At 42.1% G+C, this 13,714-nt stretch overlaps 4 protein-coding genes across 5 annotated transcripts; 2 read left to right on the forward strand and 2 right to left on the reverse strand.

Annotated features, from left to right (window-relative positions):
* Nucleotides 1-781: 781 nt before the first annotated feature.
* On the forward strand, nucleotides 782-4,463 carry tmem221 (transmembrane protein 221; the record flags this gene model as incomplete). The annotated part of the gene is made up of 3 exons (XM_079220417.1): nucleotides 782-1,083; nucleotides 2,526-2,611; nucleotides 3,510-4,463. The coding sequence occupies 3 exons, from the start codon at nucleotides 782-784 to the stop codon at nucleotides 4,052-4,054; spliced, it is 933 nt and encodes a 310-aa protein (XP_079076543.1). The 3' UTR covers nucleotides 4,055-4,463.
* borcs8 (BLOC-1 related complex subunit 8) lies at nucleotides 2,413-7,061 on the reverse strand. Of its 2 annotated transcripts, XM_079220419.1 has the most exons (6): nucleotides 6,937-7,061; nucleotides 6,598-6,710; nucleotides 5,873-5,937; nucleotides 5,690-5,797; nucleotides 4,696-4,787; nucleotides 3,092-3,225 (listed from the first exon to the last, which is right to left on the reverse strand). In XM_079220419.1, the coding sequence occupies exons 1-5, from the start codon at nucleotides 6,971-6,973 to the stop codon at nucleotides 4,718-4,720; spliced, it is 393 nt and encodes a 130-aa protein (XP_079076545.1). In that variant the 5' UTR covers nucleotides 6,974-7,061; the 3' UTR covers nucleotides 3,092-3,225; nucleotides 4,696-4,717. The 2 variants fall into 2 exon arrangements, with proteins under 2 accessions (XP_079076546.1, XP_079076545.1); XM_079220420.1 differs by lacking the exon at nucleotides 4,696-4,787 and having other exon boundaries at nucleotides 2,413-3,225.
* A 200-nt stretch (nucleotides 7,062-7,261) lies between these two features.
* On the forward strand, nucleotides 7,262-10,076 carry rfxank (regulatory factor X-associated ankyrin-containing protein). The gene is made up of 9 exons (XM_079220418.1): nucleotides 7,262-7,361; nucleotides 7,460-7,564; nucleotides 7,718-7,819; nucleotides 8,533-8,598; nucleotides 8,704-8,804; nucleotides 8,893-9,018; nucleotides 9,155-9,221; nucleotides 9,298-9,378; nucleotides 9,486-10,076. Exons 2-9 carry the CDS (start codon nucleotides 7,465-7,467, stop codon nucleotides 9,536-9,538), a joined length of 696 nt encoding a protein of 231 aa, XP_079076544.1. The 5' UTR covers nucleotides 7,262-7,361; nucleotides 7,460-7,464; the 3' UTR covers nucleotides 9,539-10,076.
* Nucleotides 10,077-10,094: 18 nt separating this feature from the next.
* Nucleotides 10,095-12,295, reverse strand: nr2c2ap (nuclear receptor 2C2-associated protein; the record flags this gene model as incomplete). Its single annotated transcript, XM_079220421.1, has 5 exons — nucleotides 10,095-10,236; nucleotides 11,022-11,091; nucleotides 11,228-11,333; nucleotides 11,994-12,084; nucleotides 12,258-12,295. 5 exons carry the CDS (start codon nucleotides 12,293-12,295, stop codon nucleotides 10,116-10,118), a joined length of 426 nt encoding a protein of 141 aa, XP_079076547.1. The 3' UTR covers nucleotides 10,095-10,115.
* Nucleotides 12,296-13,714: the final 1,419 nt, after the last annotated feature.

Consider the following 13,714-nt stretch of genomic DNA (forward strand, 5'->3'; position numbering starts at 1 on the left):
CTGCAAATTCCTCAAAAGTTGTCTGTAATGCACACCTGGTCACTGGTCTCATTTTGCACAGGAAAAACTTCAGGGACTTGGATTCACGTTTGATTTTGCTTCATTTTTTTATTAAGTCACTTCTTTCTTTTTGTATTTGTAAAGAACACAATCAAGTGGCCTGTTGGAAAGCAGCCCACCCTATAATCCTTTAATCACTGTATGAGGATAAAAGGATCATATCATAGGAAGTAGGCTAATCTATGAGCACAGGAAATAAAATATGGACGTGATACTTTCATGTCTGTTTTTTTTCTTTTTGGAGTATCGGCCCTTTTAGTATAATTAATGCAATCATAAAAACTAAACAATGTAATCATGCACACGTTGTAACTTTGTTTTAATGCCTCTTTGTTGGTCCCGTCACGGTGTTTTGGGTTCCGTGGGCTCTGCCTCTCTCTTCCCCAGGAGCGCGTCCACCTATTGTTTCCGAGGATCCAGGAGAAGAAAAAAAAAAAAAAACCTCCATTGTTGTTGCGAACTTTTTAATCTGAGGATTTTTAAGCACATCACATGCTCACACTGAGCAGCAGGGCGCTCGACCACAACAGGCAAACTGCTGCATGTTGGGGAGGAAAAACTACTCAGGAGCGAGGTGTGGGGAAACATTTTGACTTGTTTTTTTATTCACACACTTGCAATGCCAGGGCAACTTTTTGGGAGTTTAGCGCAACTGGAGACGTTTTAAACCAAAAGAGTCCGATCCGGGAAGGAGGAACTTTTTTTTTTTTAAAGGATAAACATGACGCTCAAGTACAGCCAGCGGTCTCTACTGGTTCTGTCTTTACTGGGGATTTTATCGGCCATCATGTCCGTTTTGTCGGTTATTTTGATCTTCCAGCTTCAGTCCCAGCAGGCGGCCGTGAGGGAGTCCCCCCCGGCCACCTCGCTGCTCATGCCGGCTCAGATCTGGGCCGTCCTGCTGCCCGTCTCCACGGTGCTCTCCGCGCTGTCCCTCACCCTCCAGTTGAGCTGTGTGGTGGTCTGTCTCCTCCACGGTTACTTTTCCACAGAGGTCTGCGGAGGAGAGCAGGACACTGAAAGGTATTTAGCATATGTGATGCACCTCTTCTACCACAAGTTAAACAACAACAACAAACACCTGCGGCGTCCCTGTCAGCCGCTTCACTCACTCGTTCATTCAAATAGTCCATAAGCAGCTAGTTCCGGTGAGTTTTGAAGGCGTGAACGCACCTGTGGTCACATTGTAGCTAATTGATGTATTAGTACGCGCCTGGACAGCAACTGTTGAGCTGAAAAGCGACCTTTGAATCAGAGCTTTTTGAGTTTTTTAAAGAATAAATAACATAATATTTAGCAAACAAACAAACAATTTGAATTTATAAGCAGTAAAACCAGCCATTGCTCAATGCAGATGGTCTGCTGCTAACAGTAAGCTAATGTAGCAACGCAAGTAAACCCAACACTTATTTATGTTGTTTATTTGCTACATTTTAGCATTACAAGTATCCTCCAAGTGTCACTTGTGGCCACTTTATGGAGACTTTAAATCATTCACTATAACTACTTGTTCAAGTGAAATGAATAATAGAAATATAACCCCGCTCTGTTATGAAATGCAAATCCTGCAGCATAATAAATTCTACTGTATTTTGAAATGTTGACACGTTTGGAAAATGCTAATCCAACTTTATTCTCATTTTTAAGGCTGCAGTTTGTGTTGTTAGTCCATATATGAAAATGAGCAAACTTTTATTATTAAGGGAGAGCAAAACAAAAACCACCACAAAGTAAAGCCCCTTAATTAAATAAATGTCTCTCAAAAAAGTCATGCTTTTAAGAAAGGTAATAACTATTAAAAGGCTCTAGAACTGCATTGCATCCTATTTTTCTGGTCACACTTTCAGTGTTGCTAGATTTTATTCATTTAGTAGGTTTTTCTTCATGAGCCCCCCACAATATTCTTTAATTGTTCTGTGTAAACCACAGCAGATCCTGGCCGACTGCTTTAAGTTTCATGAAATGAAAACAGTTCCAGAAGTATGAAAGGGCCTTCCTTTACGTGTCAGAGTGCAGAGGCCCGCGCTGCAATGCTGCTGGCCGACCCCCACCTCTCAAACCCTATGAATCCCATCGAAACAATGGCCTTCCTCTCATTATTCACCCAGCACACAGCCTCGAGCTGGCCCTTTCCCACGTCGGTTTACAAATCCCAAAAGCATACCCCAGGACCTCCCCACTGACCGACGGGTACATTCCAAGAAAATGTGAATAATAATGAGCCTTTCATTTAAACAATAATCAAATGTTGTAAGACTTACAGTTCTAAAACGTAGCAGGGGAGAAATACAAAAATAGAAAAGTTGTATTCTTTTGGCAAGAAAGTTGCGATGAATTGAGTCAACGCAGACATTGTTGCATGAAATTGTCTTCATTTGTGCACTGATGAGAAAGTCAAAGTAGCAATGTTAAAGTGTAAACATGCCTGAGCCACAACACTGAACATATGACATTCATTTCCACAGAGCAGACTGGTTCCTTCTAGATAGCAGAGCTGTGCGACACATGGCCATTGGACTGTTCTGCATGGGGGTTTCTGTCTACTTGGCAGGTAAGAAAAAAAAATGTGGAAAACATCTTATTTTTGTTAGATTCTGTTGCCCAATCTGGCACGAACCTACATTTAATCCAGAAATACAGGCACCTGTTAATGCTTCCTAGCGTACATGTGTACGTTTTCCTTGTGCGAGTGCGTTTTATAATTTGCATGCAGGGGTACTTATAAGCCTTCCACAAACAAATTCACAAAGGCTTGAAAACTAGTGTCCCAAAACATTGGCAGTGCAGTGGATTTCCAACAGCAGAGGCAGAAACCAGCACGGCTGCTTTCTCTCCGGTCCGTCCAGCGAGTCCGAGAGAACAATGCATTCTTTGAGCAGCGTCCATGACTTAAGTGTTTTTTAATGCTGAACCGGGCAGCGCTGGGTTGCTCTGTTCCACTGAGCGGCTTGTACTGGGAGAGGGGTGGGGTGGGGGTCACTGGAGGCAGTCGCTCCATTGTGATGAGGAGGCGTCGCCCTTATGACGCCCACTCCAGCCTCAATCAAGAGGTAGCACAGAAAGGGACCGCCGAAGCAACGCCACCGCCTCGGGAAGCCGCGTCACATCCCAGAGCTGTGCTTTTCTCCCCCTTCCTTTAGCATGCCCGAGTCCATCGTCCTTTTCCTGCAGATAAACATAAAAACAACTCAGCTAAGAATAGCCAGCCTTTAAATGACATTTCAACAACATTAAACACTTTTTTTTTTTTTTTAAAGCATCTACTTGCTGGGATGTGGAGCAAGTAATATGAAAATAAAAATCATGCAAATAATAGCAGCAAATCCAGATGAAAGTAAAAAATAACTTTTGTTTAAAGTAAATAGGCTCATAACAGATGAACAGTGTCTGCTGGTCATTTTGTGTTTGTGTGTCTATCAATCCTCCGTTTCCTTCTTTTCCCTCCGCAGCCATGTCCATCTTTATGCTCCTCATATTCGAGGTGGAGACGGGCATCGCGAGCGCCTGCGTGCTCTCCTCGGGGATCTTGGTCTTACTGGTCGTTGTGATCCACACCCTGGTCAAAGCTTCTCGTGGCTCCAAGCACTACCGCAGCGACCACCTCGACACCCTCTTCCAGAACGACCACGGCGGCGGCGGCAACAACAACGCGGCCGTCTCCCGACACCGTGAACTCAAAGTTGGCGTGGACAAGCCGCGGCTGCACCACAGCCAGTCTCACCTCGGGCAGCAGATCTCCTACTCGCAGTGTGGCAACCCGAGGCCGCAACAGTACCAGCAGCAGTACTCTTCCCCCGGAGGCTCGCAGGGCCACGCTAGCGATAAAGACGGCTACAGCAGCGGTGGCAGCGGTTCCCGGATGCACAGGACCCTGTCTACTGAATCCGGTTTGCTGCAGGCCCAGGCTAAACCCTGGAACGGGGTCAACAACGAGATGAGGAGCGTCCTCGCACGCAAGTCAGGGATTTCCGCGAAAGACTCTACTCTCGTTTGACGTGAAGGAAGCCGAGCCTGTGGTTAAAGACACTGCTGACCTTTAAGCGTCAAGAGGACTGCTGACATAAGTGTTATTTCAAACAGATGTAGAGCTGCCAGTTTGTTTATGTTCATCCTAACCGGGCGCAGACAACATGGGACACAGATTGAAAAGAAAACGTACCCAAGCAACTGATTTCTCCTGTTTGAAGTCTAAAGATTTTTTTAATTTGTATGGAAAAAGAGATATTGAGTATAATATGTAGTGTTACGGTGAATGAGCTTGATTTAAAACTCACCAGTGTTGCTTGAGTATCAATCTGGAAAATGTATAGCTTTAATTATAATAACGTGAATACTTTATTCTGCTGTATATGGTGGCTTTTTGCCAAATATTTGTGCACAGTGTGCAGATGTGTTTTTGTTATGTGCTGTTCAATATTTCATATCAACCAATTAATACAGTTTAGAAAAATATAATTCAGTTTAAAAGCAGGATGTTTTTCAAGACCTAAAAAAGGAAATTAAAATAATGTTTACAAAAAACTCTATTAGCTTTTAAATGTCATTTAAATGCACATTTCATATCATTTCTGTCAAAAGAAAATATGTAATACAGGCCTGATAATGATTATTATCGTGTCTGGAGAAAATACTAACCTTGGACACCTCAGTCCAGAGGTCATGAGGAAGTGGAAGGGGCATGTGGAGCAGAGACAAGGGGACTGGGAGAGGGGGTCACATCATGTAAGCTTCATGCGGGAGTCAGTGGGCGAAATGAAAAGACAGCAGAAACAAAATAAAACTGAAAACATGAAGCTCCCATTAACCACAAAAGAGTCAATATTTTTGCAGTTATTGGGCTATTAAAGTGGCATAAACTGAAGGAGAAAAAAAATGTAATTGCTGATGTCCCAAAATATTAACAGATACAAATTATTATCTATAAAGTATTAAATAAAACAAACTGAAACAAAGGCTATATATATGAATAAAAGGTATGATGTGCAGCAAAAAATGAATGCAAACAACCAAGGTCAGTTTTGTCTTTCGCTTTAAGAAAATTAAGCAAAGAGATTTGGGAAAATGGGAAAGTACAAGCTAATATTCAACACTTTTGGGGTGGGTGGTGTGGCCAAAAAAAAGTACCATCCTTGAATTTACTGGCTTCTTCAAATGTTGACAATAATTATGTAAATTACTATTTTTTAGTTTGGACTGATAATTGTGTACGAAAACAACCTCTAAATATGACTGTCCCTCGTCCAAATGAAACAAGAACACTAACGATTGAGAGACATTAAGTTTTGTGTGTGTATGTATATATATATATATATATATATATATATACACACATAAATAAAACATCCATTACTTCTCAATTAACCCTTTGAATGTATTATACCCACAGGAACCGCACGCTTTTTAGATTTGAAAAAAATGGAGGTGCATTCCTGTGAGGCAGCTATAAGCATGTATATGGAAGAGTTGAGATAGATACCAGCCACGAGAACTAACTTGGGCCGCTGTACAAATGTTGGTGTACATCTAAATTGGAACATTTTCTTTTTTATCAGAAAACCATCGACCACATTTCACCTCAATACACTTTGGACATCCCCGGGTCTCACTCATGTTCACTGCTGCCTCCTACCTGCGTCCTTGAGAGTTGCTAATCTTCTCCTTCATGCTGATGGCATGACGGAGGAGGCCGTCAATGTTTTTGAAGTACAAGCTGCTGTTCGTCATACTCTTCACGGCACTGCAAAAAAAAAAAAAGGTCAATTAAAGTGTGAACAGTCATGACTTGACAGCAGATATGTAGGTCTCTCCTCACCTGCATGCATACTCTACAGAGTAGATGGCTCCTTGACTCTGCTCCTCCCAGCTCTGCATGTCAGTCTGTGTGAGGAACGACAACATCAATGAAAAATCCAACCATCAAATATTCAGGAAAATGTAAAACAACAACATTCAAAGTTGGAAAAATATATACAAATGCCAGCCTGTTTTTGTTTTTAATTACATTTGATTCTCTGACCCGAGGGGGGGGTCTCATAATAAGAGGTTAGGGGGTTCAACTGAATTATTTATCGAGTGTGGGGCTAATTCGTCTGCAGGACCAGAGTGATATGTTCCCTACGGTCGAGTGTTTGGAAAAAGTGTTGCCGCTGCATTCTGCATTAACTGTCGACGGGCACCTGCTGCATCGTTTAGGCAAGTATACAATAGATTAAAGTAGTCAAGGCGGGAGGAAATGAGGGTGTTGAGTTGTTCAACTATGTTTTGGGGGAGCGATGGTAGAATTAAATACAGATAATGAGAGAAAGTATTAGAACTAAATAATGGGAGGTGTATAAACTAAAATAATCATAGAAAATAAAATTATACAAGAGCATTTGGAGACAAATGGCATGATAGAGTGGTGTGATTAACAGCAGCAGTCAACAAGTGTTTCTCTATATTCATAGAACAGAATATTGTGCACTTATTTTAGCGTTTGTTTTTCCCTTTAACTGGCTAGCTCGTTTTATATTTGTTTGTTTCTCCCAGGGTGAATACCTTGTGCTGCACCAGTTCAGGCAGCGACCTCCTGACGTGTTCCTGCAGCCTGTAGAGAGCCACTGACGGCTCGTTCGCCAGCACGTACATGCTCTCCGTGAATTTGTCGGTCACTGTGTGGTCACAGGCGGGCAGACAAATGCAGAGAATACACGACCCATGTTAGAAGAAGAAGAAGAAGAAGAAACAAACACAACGTCCGGCACCATGGGACATGGACAGATAACGACGTGAAACACAATGTGGGTGTTACAGCTTTAGCTCAGCGGCTAACGTGAGCTAACAGCTACTAGCTTATTCTCAGCGCTGCAAGCTAACAATGAAGTTAGCTTTGTTTACCTCGTCTCACTTTCAGTTGCAACTCCTGGTCCTCCATAGCGCAGGAAGGTTACGACAGACAGACGAATAACAACCACAACACAATGCAGCTGTAAGGCGACTTGTGTCAGCTGATTCTCGCTTTCTTCCGTGTTTTTGTTGTCATGTGCCACGCGATAATATTTCCGGGCGGAAACATCGATTATGAGGGGAAAAAAGTTCTTCTTCGAAAATTGTGAGGCGTCACACGGGTTGAATCAAAACGGGTTTCTCTTGTTAAAAATAACATGTTCGTTAAATAGCGAAGTAACTGCGCGATAAGTGACGTTGATGTATCTCGGTACACTTCGATGGCCATCAAGATCTGTCGTGCAACTCGAAACAATTTACTTTCAGTTTTTCCCAAAAAGGAAGTTGGCGCAAATTAGACTGAGGGGCTGGATGTGGTGAGCGGACAATGCCGTTTTTAAAAACTACTTTTGGTTACTTTCGCTTTAGGGCAGTGCCAGGTTATTTAGCTGTTCGCGTCTTGTTTGTATTGCAGTGACCATGGAGGCCAGAGGTGATGAAGAGGTTGCAGATGGCCAACATATTCTGTCATCCAACGCTAATGTTTGTCCATCCGAGTCCAGAGACGAGATGTCCAATGGTATCCGTGCTTTTTAATTATTATTTTTTGACATTTATTGTATATATTTTAATATAAGTTTCCTACCCGTGACATTTCTTGACACACTCAACTAAACTGTTGCTTGCACTGACATGGCTGTGGTTCGTGTGCTCGGGCCATGTGTGTCTCCAGAAAACATGGATGTGGATGAGGAGGGTTTGTTCACACACTCCACCACCCTGACCAACAAGCAGCGTGGGAACGAGGTCTCAGTGCGCCCGGCCACACTGGACGGTGAGTACTGGAGAGGATGCTCTGGTGTGTTTTTAAAAAGTACTTTAAAAGCACAGCTTTATAAGCTACTAATTACTTTAAAAGTACAAAAAGTTTAACGACCGCAAAGCTACCGTAGTGATGGATCTAGTTTGGTTCCCTAAATTTAGTCAAAGAAACAAAAAGCTCAAATGAACAATGTACAAACGACATTATAAGAAAATATAATACACAAGCTCAATTTGTTTTTGTTAGTGTGCACACTTGTTCACAGGTTATACATAAAGAAAAAAGAAAAAAAATACCCCATTAACAATATTGAACCCATATGGACCTGTTGTCTTATTAGTCAGTTCTTGTAACTTTGTAAACGCACAAAGGTGAAAGGTCACACAAAGTGTGGGGTGGTGACTTCCTGACAAATGTATTGAAGTAAAAAGGGGGATGGCAAAAGGGGGTTCAATTACAATAGAGAAGCAATGGTAAAATCAAAATAAATTCATAGTTCTTGTCCTTTTTATAGCACAAAATTGCTTGTCGTTAACTACACAATTTTTTTTATTTAACGACTTGAATCACTATGCAAATATGGATTTTGTTGAAATACCAGCAAGCTAATGCAAAATGCAGTTTAAAAAAATAGTTTACTCCCCAACGCTGGTATTTTCATTGTCTTGAGCATATGAAGTTATTAAGTTTTATGATATATTTTTTTTAATGATTCCCCCAATCAGCTCTGTCCATCCACCAGCTGGCAGCTCAAGGCGAGGTTTCACAAGTGGCTGCACACCTGGCTAAAGGTGAGGCGTCTGGACGTCACTCTGCAGCGCAACCGAATGCAAATGTCTGCCGTTAAACGGCCCAAATCCCCCACTGATGCGCCGCGACCCGTTTTCTTTCTGCAGACGGCTCGCTGCTGAGCAAACAGGACGAGCGGGGCTTCACGCCTCTCATGTGGGCAGCGGCGTTCGGAGAGAAAGCGGTGGTGGATTTTCTCTTGGAAAAGGTGAGAGGCGAGCGACTGCCCTCCAGAAAGACGTCAAAATGCACTCTCTCACTGATGTTTATGGGTATTTTTGTTTTGTTTCTTTTAGGGCGCGGACCCTAAAATAATTGCGAGGGAGCGCGAAAGTGCCCTGACACTGGCCAGCTCCGGAGGTTATGTGGACATTGTTGAGTCTCTTCTCAGACACGGAGTGGACATCGACACCTACGACTGGGTACAGTGACTTTCTTTACACCCAAAAGTCCACAAGATGAATACGTTACAGCGAGCAGACACACTTTATCATTCAAATATAACTATGATGTGATTTTTGTTTTGAATGTCCAGTCATTTGTATATTTGTTCCTCAGAATGGTGGAACTCCTCTTCTTTATGCCGTGCGAGGGAACCACATCAAATGTCTAGAGGCACTTTTAGGTACATTGCTCGTCTATGATGTAAAATCCTGATGATTCCATTTCAATGCTTTAATAATGACTGTGCTCTCTTTAAGCCAAAGGGGCCGACATGACCATCGAGTCGGACTCTGGTTACAGCCCGATGGCCTTGGCTGTTGCTCTTGGACACAAAAAGAGTATGTATTGTCTTCTTATACCTGACAAATACAGTTTTCATCTTCATAAAAGATGATTGTAAAATTGTTTTGCTGAATCCACATGTTGCATTTCTTTTGTTTCCTAGTTCAGAAAGTGCTGGAGGACCATATCCTGAAACTCTACAAGCCACCAACGTGACACTAGTTGAAAACTGGAAAGAGTAGTTGATCTCAGACAACCAGCGATCGTCGGTGGTGGGATGACCAAGACCCCAGTCAGAGACATTCACACTGGGAACACATTTGTTATTTTACAACAGTTTATTCCATTTGCATGTTTTCTGTTGTATGTATTGCAATATACAAAAACGTACTAGCAAGGACTAGAATACAACATTGTGCAGCACTTTTTGTTTGGCTGGAGGACAGCAAAAAAAGGACAGTGAACAAATTTGAATAAAAATGTATTTTTTTAAACTCAGTGTTCAACTGGAATGGCACTTCAACTCAAAATGCAACATATAAGTATGGGGAGCATGATTGCATGGGCTCTTCTAATCACAAGAATCTCATTAAATCTGTGTTTGAGGAGCGAGATGGCTCGACAGATCCCTGAGAGCGCCCATACCAAAAAAGGCCACGTTCACATCTGTCCATGGAGGTGGCAGCACCGATGAGATCTTTCCCTAAAGCGCCACCACACCGTCGTGCGTCCTGTATTTTACACAGGAGTCATTTCCTCTCTCACGAGAGGAATAATACCAAAAAAAAAAGGTTCATGAAGCTTTTTCTCCCAGGACGTCCAAGGAATAAACAATTATTCTCCCAAAAAAGTCTGCACCATTCCCAAACTTTATTTTTACTTTGTCCACTGCGGGGGCCTCCTGTATGGGAAAGCTGTGGGTGTGGAGTTAAGAACAAGATAAGCATGGCAATAATGAAAAAGCATGTCCAGGGAAAATATTGTCCGATACTTATTATGAACCATCGAGAGCGGCAACAGGAAACGCACTGCGCCTTGAGTGACAGGTGCAGCTTGAGCTGCTGTGTAACCCTGATGAGGACCGGCAGGCTGAACTTTAATGGAATGAAGCAGAAGTGCATATAGTTTTATTCCAACTATCAGGCAAAAAATAATAATTGGTCTGACATAAAGGTTTATTCCATCTAAATATTATTTTTGGCCCACATGATTAGTGGTTGTGAATTATGATCAATGCAGTTAATTGAAGAGTTTAGAGGACCAGTGTGCAGGATGTAGTGGCATCTAGTGGTGAGGTTGCATATTGCAACCACCTGAACGCTCCTCATCCCTCCTTTTACAAGCGTTTCAGAAAACTATGGTGGCCTGCAGGTAACATAAAACATGCAAAAGGCACTCTGGAGAGCCATACATCATTGTAAGCAAACAAAAACACAATATTTCTTAGTTTCAGGTGATTAAACACAGTTATGAATATTATATGTTTGCTAACAGCTCCCCCTAAATCCTGCACACTGTACCTTTAAATATAGCTACATTGATTAATGGTAAATAATGATGTTATAGAAAATATAAGGTTTACAATTTTTAAGAATTTCTCTCCTATTTGGCATTAAATAAAAAAAAAGGGGAGGAAATCCTTTACAGGGTTATCAATCAAAGCTCTTTTGTAAAATGCTGCACAGCAAGACTGAAGGATATCTGAAGAGAGTTGTCATCCTCTGGATAAAAATGGCTGATTTCTGTCAAGGCTCCATCTTTTGGGCAACCTGCGGAGGGCACAAAGAAGAATCATTCACCTTAATCTTCCCACATCAAACTTCTTGTCTGCAATAGAAACAAACAAAACACTCAAATGACAGCACGATGGCTGAATCCCACCAGGAAACAAATGATGAGTTTCACCGTCTAGTCTGCATGTTTTTGCTGAGAAGCCTCCCTGGAACTGGACCTTTAACTCGGACACCTTGACCGGTTGGGGGAACTCCAGAGACACCCACTGACATTCACCCTGTCGAAGACATGATGCTGATGACTCACGAGGACAGCAATATTTAGTGTGTTCACAATGAAAATATTACTAAATGTGTGTTAATCCGCCATTGTGCATACAGATGAATGCTTTTTTTTTTTTTTAAGCGCGCTGTCGATTGCAGACTAGTTTATATTTTTCTGAAGAATTGGTTTGACAGAAACATCTTTTTGGCGAGTCAGCTGATCAACCCTGAATGTTATATAATGACCTATTATAATAATATAATGAGCCGTATGTCCTATTGGAGTAACGTTGCTAAGGATATTCCTATTTAATGTGTATTTAAATGCATTTTGCATATGAAATTATACATGTGCAATTGTTGAATATTATATATATATATATATATATATATATATATATATATATATATATATATATATCCAAAGATGCACACTAGACTCCCACAATGCATTGCAGGAAAAAAGAGCTGCAAGCAAATATTAACACAAACAGTGGAACTATAACTAAACATTGTGCACTTTTGCAGAAGTTTAAGTCCAGCCTGTATAGTTTAGGTGACATTATAGAGTCGCAGTTTGAGTTTCATCACTTCCTGTTCGTATAAAACTATTGTATGTCGGTTTCTTGTATATTTTAACTCGAAAACAAAAACAAACAGAGCTGTAGTTGTACCTGGTCTGAGTTCCAGCACGTCTCTTCGTTGCTGTCGAACAGGTGCTTCTTTCCGTACTGCTTCACGTCTCTGTTCAGCACCGAACTCACCCTGAAACACGGAGTTCACACACTTTAAGAGGGAGGCTGACATATTGTTACAGCGCAACATCTACGAGTTGTTTTGTGTTTTATTAACGAGAGACAACGCGTTCAAACACGACAGTTAAGTCCGTTGGCTTCGTCTTAATGAATAAACACAATTCATAGATAGTTCTTATTTACCTGCTCTGGGTTTCGCTGCAAATCAATGAGGATGCCATGTCGATTTGTTTTTAATTACAAATCGCCGTAAAGCAATGCGGCCACTCTGTACTTTTTTTTCGTTTTACGACAGTGGCGTTAACTGTCGTTTCTCTTCCGGCCACTAGATGGAAGTCACGTTCCGTCCAAATAGTTGACTGGCGGTCGTTTGCGACCCAAACTGAAGGTTACGTCTTGTCGTCTCCATCTAAGGCTGCTCGTAATTAATATTTAGGAGCAAAAAACATTAAATTACATTTGATTCTTTCCAATCTATGTGCACAACAGTCTGGCCAGTAATATGCTGCGTGCTGTTCTCCTCCATGTTTGTACCGTTGGACCTGCATGTCTGTCTACAGGAGACACAAAGGTCAGGGTCAGACAAGAATCTATTAGGAAAGAGAGGACTGGAGGTACTGAGCTGCCGATCAGCTTTAACGTTTGCAAACTTCAAATGAAGCTTGCAGGATAAAATAAAGGATAATAATACATCTTTGAATGTTACCCGCGTGCGGTAAAATAAAGATGAGAATGACTGAGCTCTGATTCACAGCAGATTGGATAATCCCATCAAAGAACCAATACCAGCATCTCCTGTAATAGTGAGCATATCCCCGTGTCTCTCTTTCATAACCAGGGGAAGCAATAACACAGCAGACGCAATGTGTGTGTGTGTGTGTGTGTGTGTGTGTGTGTGTGTGTGTGTGTGTGTGTGTGTGTGTGTGTGTGTGTGTGTGTGTGGCTTATTGCAGATAGAGAACTCCTGCTGAGGTTTTGTCACAGTGCCCCTCACTGCAGGTAATCAATAGGTCTGAAATACGAAACCTGATGAAACCCAACCCCTCCATGAAAATTGCGCAGGGGGCTAGGGATGACTGTATTTGGACCCCCTTGCCCCTCCTACAATCAGCAACACACACACACACACACACACACACACACACACACATTTTGGGCCTTGCACTTACACCACAACGTTGGTTCATACTGCAGGTTTTTCTTTTGTTCCCCTTTGTCAAGTTTGATTGAGTATTGAATTGTGATTTAAAGCAACGGTAATATTTGCGCCGTATCTGTGAATAGCCGTGATCTATATATCATTGGGAGGTTTGTAGAGTTGTTAATCAGAATCGCTGGCTCGACAATTCATTTGCCAGGGGCCTCAGATTCTGGCCCGCGGCCATTTTGGACGTTCAAGCTGCCAAACCTCTCCCACGTGGACCTCACATAGGGTGAATTGTCGGCTGGCGCCATAAAGGTCCCAGGTGTGTTTAACCCATTTGGTCCGCTAATGAGGCCAAGGTGGGCTGCAGTGGAGCACAGCGATCATACTAAACCCCCGCATGGGCTCTCTTTGCGTCCAAGAAAAGGAATAGCTGGACACCGTCAATGATCGGCAGGTAAACAGTGGAGACCACAGGAAGATGAAAGAACACCCA

The sequence above is a fragment of the Taurulus bubalis genome (assembly GCF_910589615.1).
Source record: "Taurulus bubalis genome assembly, chromosome: 7".
NCBI lineage: Eukaryota > Metazoa > Chordata > Actinopteri > Perciformes > Cottidae > Taurulus > Taurulus bubalis.